This window comes from Gavia stellata, chromosome 20, assembly GCF_030936135.1.
Source record: "Gavia stellata isolate bGavSte3 chromosome 20, bGavSte3.hap2, whole genome shotgun sequence".
Lineage (NCBI taxonomy): Eukaryota > Metazoa > Chordata > Aves > Gaviiformes > Gaviidae > Gavia > Gavia stellata.
Window position 1 is genome coordinate 16,902,040 of NC_082613.1, and position 8,630 is coordinate 16,910,669.

General features: G+C 63.2%; 1 protein-coding gene across 1 annotated transcript; it reads right to left on the reverse strand.

The window, feature by feature from the left end:
- Positions 1 to 2,535: 2,535 nt before the first annotated feature.
- On the reverse strand, positions 2,536 to 7,218 carry TGIF2 (TGFB induced factor homeobox 2). Its single transcript, XM_059827232.1, has 2 exons — positions 7,000 to 7,218; positions 2,536 to 3,241 (listed from the first exon to the last, which is right to left on the reverse strand). Exons 1-2 carry the CDS (start codon positions 7,201 to 7,203, stop codon positions 2,657 to 2,659), a joined length of 789 nt encoding a protein of 262 aa, XP_059683215.1. The 5' UTR covers positions 7,204 to 7,218; the 3' UTR covers positions 2,536 to 2,656.
- Between the last annotated feature and the right edge of the window lie 1,412 nt (positions 7,219 to 8,630).

Sequence of the window (8,630 nt, forward strand, 5' to 3'; positions counted from 1 at the left end):
CACCTCACAGGGTTCTTGCCCCAGGAAGCTGTGTGCAGTGGAGCCCCACCAAGGTTGTTTCTTTTTTTCCTTTGCCAAGGGAGTAGCAGTGATGCTGCCTCACTTTTCTGATGCTGGCCAGGAGGAGGGAAGACACAAATGCATCAGCCGTCTGCTGCTGCCAAATGCTTTCTGGCTCCCAGACGCTGGGATCAAATGTTGTGGGAAGTGAGCACGTAACAGCTGTCAGTACAAACGATGCTGGTGTAGGTGCAGGCCTGTGCCAGGCACTGGCCCCTTTTTTTTCCACACCCAGTAATGCTCCTTAGACCTCTTAAGCTGCTTTGGCTGAGTGTCCGGGGGGGGGGGGGGGGGGGGGAGGAGCGAGTGAGCCACCCCCCAATAACATAGTCCAGTCTAAGGCACAAGCTCATATTCAAAACAAAAAAAAAACCACCCTAAAAAACTTTTATTTGACAACAGAAGAACAAACAAAAAGATATTTACAGTAGTTTTTTGCTCCATAAATTTCATTCCAATAATCCCTGCCCTCCCCACTCTTTCTGGTCCATCCCCAGGGCAGCAACCCGGGTCCATGGCACAGGCACAGCTATAGCACCCCTGTCCCCGGGGGAGGAAACCACTTTGGTTTGACTGGGGCAAAATAAGAGGAGGAGATGGAAAAAACCTCTCCCTCCCTTGGGGGAGGAAACAGAACTGCAGGGGGGGTGACAGGGGGAAGGGCTACCTAGAAACAAGGGAGGGAGTCCTAAAATTCAGGGCTTTCCCCAGAAAGGAGGCAGAGGCCAAAGGCTGGACATAAAATGGAGCTGGGGGAGATGAAGAAGGGGATGTTCACAGCCACATGATGAGCATCCACCTGAAGTGGAGCCCTCTGCCCAGCCGGGTAGTGCCAGAGCTGGAGCCATCCCTCCGCTGCACAGAGGCACCCGGCCAGCACAACACACATTGGTAAGCCTCCCTGCAGCCCCCGCTAGCACTCAGGAGCTCCTCTCCCCATCACCTTCTCTCTGAAGATGAAAGGCGATGGGGGGGGCAAACACCAGTCCCCAAAATCAGTGCTTTTCCCTTCCAGGCCCCATCATCCCGCAGTGTGCTGCTCCCCCAGCACCGCTGGCTCCAGCCACTCCAGAGCACCAGATCCTGTGGACGTTATTATCTCTAGTCATGCAACTTAATATTATCAGGCTAATTACCTAGGATTAGTGTTTCTCAGGATAGATAACATAGGTGCGTACGTATCGCTATTTAACTTACATTTTACAGTGAAACAGCAATATCTCAGTCCCAGGACCAACGCAGCACCCAGGCTCCAGCTCAGTGCCAGCGAGCGATGCCCGGCCAGGAACTGCCCCGGAGCCCAAAAACTGCCACCAGGCCAGGCTGGGGGGACCCAGCCAGCTCCCAGCAGGCACCAGCTTGTCACTAGAGGTCACCAGCACGGCACAGCCAGGCACAGCCCTGGAGAGCAAGAGCAGGAGGGTGGGGACAGGGCAGCGACAGGACTCGATCCCTCCGTGTTCCCAGGGCAGTTCATCCGCACTTGGCTGATGAGACAACTCTGCTTTCCAGGAACCGTGGTCTGCCGACTGTGAGCACTGCACTTGCAGAAGAACACACATGCCCGTACCCACAACACACCTCTTTCCAAATGTGTTTTTTTTTAAAAAAAAAAATAGAGAATAAAGAAGTTGGATACAAAATTTCACAGTCTCAGCTTTGCGTCCACCCCCAGCAGCAGCTTGCTGTCAGCGTCTCGCAGGCTCTGCAACGCGCACTCTCTGTTCCGGGACACAATGTGCACATATTCAGCAGGAACTCAAGAGAAACATGGGGAAGTTGTGGAAATGCTTATAGAAGAAAAGAAAAATAATCATATAATAAATCACAATTAAAAGGAAATTGTTTCAACAAAAAATTGCTAAACAGCACCATAGAGATTTCTACTGGCAGCATCCGTAACACCCTAAGGCAGAAGAGGAGGGTCCCATGTTTTCCGTGCGAAAAAATGCCACAGACTTCGGGTTTCCAGTTCATCTGTCCTTTGCCCTTCCCTGGACAAGGCAGGGCTCCTGGCTAGCACAAGGTACCAGAAAGGCCCTCCACAAACAAAAGGGAAGAAAAAAAAAAAAAGCAGGGGGGGGTAAGAGATCAGAGACTTGGGAGAAAAAGCTTTTCATCCATAGTCCTTAAAACAGACACCAACTTTAAAAAAAAATAAATTCTCTCTTTCTCTCCCTGAAGAAATGGTGTTGGCTGGACCCTTGTTTACAGGAGAGAGAAAAAGAAGTCAGCAGGTTTTCCAAGGGGAGCTCCACAGTAACCGTCAGTCGCGGCAGGGAGAGGTCAGTAAAGCTGCAAAGGTCTTTTCACAATGGCCAGATTGCAGTAGCCGCATCCTCCCGCGCACCCGGGGCACCATCGGCAGCGGCAAGGGCAGCAGGTGGGGGGGCATCTCCCCAGCAAGAGGATGGCGGGATGGGACAGTCCCTCCTCTCCCCACCTTGGCTGACAGAGAGACCGGAGCCCCACGGAAGGCAGGAGTCCGCTTCCGAGGTGAGCTGGTCAGGGGGTGCAGGCAGATGGGTGGCACGAGGCCGGGAGGGTCAGGCACCCCCCTCAAGGAAGGGCACCCTGCGGGACCTGGCCCAGGGGGTTACTTGGAGACGGAGGCTCCCGGGGGCTCAGTCTGAGGCGAGAGGGGCAGCTGCCCACCCTGCCGCTGCGACTCCAGCTCGGCCGCCTTCTGCAGCGCCACCTCCACCAGCAGCTGGAAGCTGCTGAAGTCATCGCCGAAGAGCTCAGGGGGCGTGGGGGGCGGCGTGTTGAAGAGTCCGCTGGTGGGGCTGGCCGCCTCGGCCCGGGCCAGCAAGGTCATGGTGCTGCCGGTGGCACCCAGCGGCGCTTTGGGGGCAGGGTCCGGCTCCGCTCGCTGCGGGCCGGGGGGCTTCTCCCGCTCGGGGCTGTGGGCGCTCACCACCGTCAGGTTGCTGCCCAGCGCCTGGGCGGGGTGGCACAGTACCTGTGGGCACACGGACATCGACAGCATCTTGGAGGCCCCTGCAGCCGTCACGGGAGGTACCACCAGCACCCCAGAGCCGGCAGCAGCCCCGCGCGGCAGCACCACGTCACCGGCTTTGCCCCCTCGGCGGGAGATAGTGAACTGGTTGGGGTCCTTCCCGTCCTTGCGCAGCATGTCGGGGAGCAGCCGCCTCCTGGCGTTGATGAACCAGTTGCAGATCTGGGAGGAGAGAGGGGCGCAGTGCTGTCAGCCCAGGGCTGCCATGCATGCACAGCACCGGCCAGGGGACGGCAGCCCAAAGCCAAGGCAGCAGAAGCCCCCCCAGACCCAGCAAGCGGCTCCCGCACACCCCAGCTACCCCAGGTCTCCCTCCCAGCCCTGCACCTCCTTCCCGTGGGGCTCTGGAGAGGCAGAGCTACTCCTGGAAGGGGTTGCCCAGCCACCCACGGAAACCCCAACACCGGCTGCTTCCTGCCTGGCACTGCCTGCCTGGGGCAGCCCCTTCCTCCCTGCACCCCTGTCCCGGCTGCCCGCGGTGCAACGCTCCTACTCAGTCTGCCAGCCCGCCCTGCCTGCTCTCCCTGGTGGGGACTGTGCGTGGGTGCCAGCCCCCCACAGCACTGCCGGCACCTGGCTCACCATGCCAGCACACTGAACAAACAGCCTGGGCAGCTTCGGGGCCGAGCCGCCCCACAAGCCAGAGCAAGGCTGCAGAGAGCCACTGGAGCTGCAGTAGCTCTCAAGCAGAGCTGCCCGGGGAAGGATGGGCTCAGCGCTGTCCCCCACCACAGCCCCAAAGTCCCTGGAACTGACTGTGCCCAGCCACCTGCAGGGAAAGCGGGGTGCAGCTCCCAGCACCCTCCCGGGGGCTGCTGCCGTCCTCCCAGCCAGAGGCTGTGGCATTGCACAGAGCCAGCTCGGAGCCCAGCGGACTCCAGCAGGTCCCAGTCTGGGAGGAGTTCTCCCTTCTCCGGGCAACCCACCCCGGAGGTCGGTGTGCCCGGCCACGCTTCGCACGCTGATGCCACCCTGGATGGGAGTGCTGAGGCTGCCCGGAGCAGACAGACAGCAGGACAGCAGCATGGATGGAAAACCCTAAAAACCATCAGCTCGCAGAGCTGCAGCCCCCCGTCCCCTGATGGGTTGGCAGGGATTGCGGTAGTACATCGACACCTTCCCATGCCTTCTGCCAACAAGTGAGGTTGCAGCTAACTTTAAAGGTTCTTCCAAACATCTGCACGCCAAAGAGGCAGAGCTCGGCGGCTACACCTCTGGAAGCCCTTCAGAAACGCAGCGGCCATGTATTCAGTCTCGGCCACGTATCGTTTCATCATCTTTATAGAAAATGCTCCATTAAAATAACTGCCTTCTTCCTAGAAAACAATTAGAAGAGCATAAATCAGGAACAAAAAAAATGACTGACCTTTCCTAAATCAACAGCTACGTAAAACATTTCCCCTGGGGACAGAGAACTTACCACAACTTTAATCACAGCAAGATCTCAGCTGTCCTTTTTTTGTCTTTAAGACAATATTTGGCATTTAACACCCTCAAATACACCAGCCTCACCCCCTTTTCCCTTCCAAACACCCTCCCTTGCAAGGCTTAGCCGGGTCTCCTTGACGTGATCTTGCGATCCCCATGGCCATCAACCGCTGTAATCCCCAACCAGAAGGCCGGACTCCCAACAAAATGCCCAACTCCGCAGCACTGAGACACCCCTCAAAATCCTGCCGGTCCCCCCCGCCATGCTCCTTCCAGCATTCAACTCCCTCTGGAGAACGCGGCACGGAGACGGGCATGCACAACCACCGGTGACACCACAGGACACCGCACGGCGTCACCCACCCGGGGAGCTGGGATACGTCTCAGTTTTGAGGCAAGCACCTTTTTTTTTGTTTGTTTGTTTTTTTTAAACGTGGCCATCGTTTGGCCCCACCACCAGCGCGCACTGGGCCGTCACTTTGGGCAGCGGCTGTCCCCACCACCGCCGTGAGAGAGTGGCATTCCCTCCGCCGGGAGGAAAAGCCCATCCCCACAGCAGGGCAGGGACTTGGAAACCTTCTGTTGTCCGGGAAGCCTCGCCAGGCACCGCTTTCGTACCTCCCAACTTTCTGGAAGGGACACACGGCTTCCCGGTCTCCCTGGAGACCCGGGGTTGCTGTGTTCCTGACCCCTGGCCACCAGCGCCTGGCTCCAGCCCCCCCAGGCCACTGGACCAGGCAGGGGAACAACCGGGGCGGGGGGTTCAGCCAGTGGCCCTGCACTGGAGAGGCTCCCGGAGCGGTGGGATCGGCACCGGCGGATCGAACCCTGCACCCACTCCAGCCTTGCTGTAGGGTGTCCCACACCTCCAACAGGCTTCTCCTCGTCAGATGGAGCGGCCCCCGCATTGCCCTGTTACATCACCTGAGACTGACAGAAATCCCCGTGACAGCCCTCAGCTGGCCCTGGGAAATGCCACCGGGCTGGGACCCCCTGCCTGGGGGTACAGGGGGAGCCTCCTCCCCAGGCACACGCTGGCTGCAGGGGGTCCCACGGGGCAGACGACAGCCGGCACACGGCAAGACCACACCTCAACACAAGCCCACGTGCTTGCCAACACTCTCCTTGGTCCCAAAGAGCTCAGGGCACGCACAGCCGGGTGCCTACCGGTCCCACTGCCGCAAGCCCTGGGGTAAACCCTCGCGTGCCAGGCACCGCCATGCCAACCCCGGTCTGGGACAAGCCCAGACTCCCACAGCCCCAAACCCATCGCTGCTCCCCCCACCACTCTGACTCAAGCCCTCCCAGGACCACCAACTTCCCCTCAGAGCAGCTGCCTGGACACAAATCCGTTGCACAGCCAGCGTTTAAAGAAATACATTAAAATGAAAAAGAAAGTTTGCCTTTGCCGGCCGAGAAGAAGAAAACCAGACAGCCACTGCCCACACACCGGTGTCCGGGCCGTGGCCGGGACGGCTGGCCAGGACTGTGCTGAGCCGCAGGGAAAGGAGCCAGGGGTGCAGAGGAGGTCCCAAGGAGAGGTGCTCAGCTGCAAACCCGCTGGCCGCTGCCTGCTCCCCTGCACACAACGGCTGTTTCCCACCCCGCTGTGCCCCCAGAACCAGAGAACAGAGCGAAGCCCCCGTTCACCTCCCACCCTGCCAGGCTGGGAGAGGGGGGACGGGGCCCTGGGCACACAGGGGTCCCGCTGCCTGGAGGCTGCCGGCCTTCGCGGGGATCAAAGGGACGGGTGGCTGCAGGCAGGTTCTCCCCGCCGCCCTAACAGCGGGCAGGGTGAACGGCAAAGCTGGAAGGAAGAGCACTGCTCACCCCCACTGCTAGCCAGGGCTCCTGCCCGGGCACCCATCGCAGCACCACAGGGAGAACATCAGCCCACAACCAGGAGTGGGGCAGGGGGACTCCTGCCCAGGAGCCCTCAGCTGGGCTGGCCTCCCCTTAATGCAACTGGTGTAACTGGGACCAGGTGGGACAGCCAGTACCTAGCGCTGCTAATGGCCCGTCTGGGGTCAAAGGCCAGCCCAGCCCCTCTCCCCGAGGATGCTCGTCCCCTGCCCAGCTCTGCGTGCAGGGGGGTGAGAGCCCTGGCCCTGCTGCCGAGGGGTGCCCAGGGCAACGGGATGAAGCAGCACCCCCCTGGAACCCTCCCACCCATGGCGGCTTTTACTAACAACAGGGTGTTGCTTAGCTTGTCCCCATCCCGGTCCCTCCATCTTCCGGCCGGCCAAAAAGCCCTGCTCCAGCACTGCCATAAAACTGGTCCCTGCGGCTCAGGCCTCTCCCAAAAAGAGGCTGCCACCAAAAAGGTGACTTTGCTTCCCGGCCATTCCCTCCCTTGCCTCCTTGCTGCCCTTCAGAGGCAAGTGGTTCCAGCGTGCCCGGTTCTGTGGGATCTTCAGTGGGGTTCTCCCGGTCCGGCCCGCCCCAAGCACCGTGGCAGAGGTGTCCCCAGCGCGTGGGGGACTGGCTCCTACCTGCAGCACGGAGAGGCTGGTCTGCCCCGAGAGGCTGAGCTTCTCCTGCTCGGAGGGGTAGGCATTGAAGCGGTGCTCGTACAGCCAGTCCCGGAGGATCTTCACGGACTCCTTGGGGAGGTTGCCCCTTCTCTTCCTCTTGTTGGACTGCGAGGGGTCCGGGGACGTGGCGCTGTCGTCCTCCCCGAGGTCGCTATCCGACATGGTGGAGCTGCCCGCAGATCTCTCCTGGTTAAAGCCTGGCAAGGTGGAAACCGAAGAGCAAAGCATCAGGCATCGGCCGGCCGGGGGAGCGGGGGGGGGACAGGGCCACAGACCCCCCCCACACCGCCTCGGGGGTGCAGGGCGGCTCACCCCCTCCTCGCCCGGCCGGGGGGGGGGCTAATCCAGAGGCAGAGGGCCCCCCCGGGGGGAGGAGAAGCTACAGCCCACGGCACCGCCGTTCGCCCTGAACGGAGCCCCCGGAGCTCCGCGGAGCCCGCACGGCCCGGGGCGCGAAGTGGGGCTCGGGGTGGGGGTGGGGGGGGGGCCGCGGGCAGGGGAAGCCCAAGTGTTGGGGGGGGGGGGGTGGAAAGTAAGAGAAGTCTCAGCGGGAGAGAAAGGCCGGGGCTGGGAAGCCGGAGGGGCTGCGGGGGGAAGGAACCACGCGGGGTCATTGTGCGCGGGGACGGCGGCGGGGGGCGGCTTCCCCGCGCTGCTGTCAGGGGCCGGGCGGGCCGGGGGCTCGGCGGGGCTCGGCGGGGCTCGGCTCGGCTCGGCTCGGCTCGGCTCGGCTCGGCTCGGCTCGGCGGTGCGGGCCCGGCCGGGCCCCGCCGCCCCTCCGGCCGCAACAGGTAGCGCGGCGCCGGGGCCCCTGCCCGCCGCGGACACAAAGCCGGGGGAAGCGGCCAGCCCCGGCCCACACCCCCCCCTCCGCGGGAGGCGAAGGAGAAAGACCGAGGGAGCTGGGAGCTGGCCCGCGGCCCCCAGCGCCGCACCCCCGCGAGCGGCAGAAACCGGCCCCGGCACAGCCCCGACCGAACAAACAACATCGGCCAAGTTCGGGAGGACGCGGAACGGGAACAAAACCCGCCCGAGCGCGCCCACCCGCGACTCCCACGAACTTTTTCACGCCGGGGGCGGCTCCCGGCCCGGCCCGGCCCGGCCCGCACAAAGGCGGCGGGGCCCCGCTCCGCGCCGCCCCGCGCCCCCGGCCCGGCCCGGCCCGGCCCGCCGCGCCCGCAGCCCGGCCGGGACTCCATGTTTGCCGCCCGCCCCGGCTGCGCTCTTACCCCCGGGCCGCCGCCGCCGCCGCCTCGGCCCTTGCATGGGCCGCGCCGGGGTCGCGCCGCCGCCGCCGCCGCTCCGGTGCCGGTGCCGGGGGTGCGGCGGGAGCCTCCCGCGGCGGCGGGGCGGGCGGCCGAGGCGCGGCGAAAAGTTTTGGGTGGGCGGCGGTGACAGATGCCGAGACAGAGTTCCCTTTGTTCCCGAGGAGGCAGGAACTCGGCCGGGCCCCCCGCCCCCGGCCCCGGCCCGCCCGCCCCCGGCTGTCACCGCCGCGGCACCGGGCAGCGGGCACCCGAGCCCCCGCCCCGCCGAGCCCCGGGCCCGTACCTGGCGGCGGCGGCACCCCCGGCCGGAGCGGCCCCGCG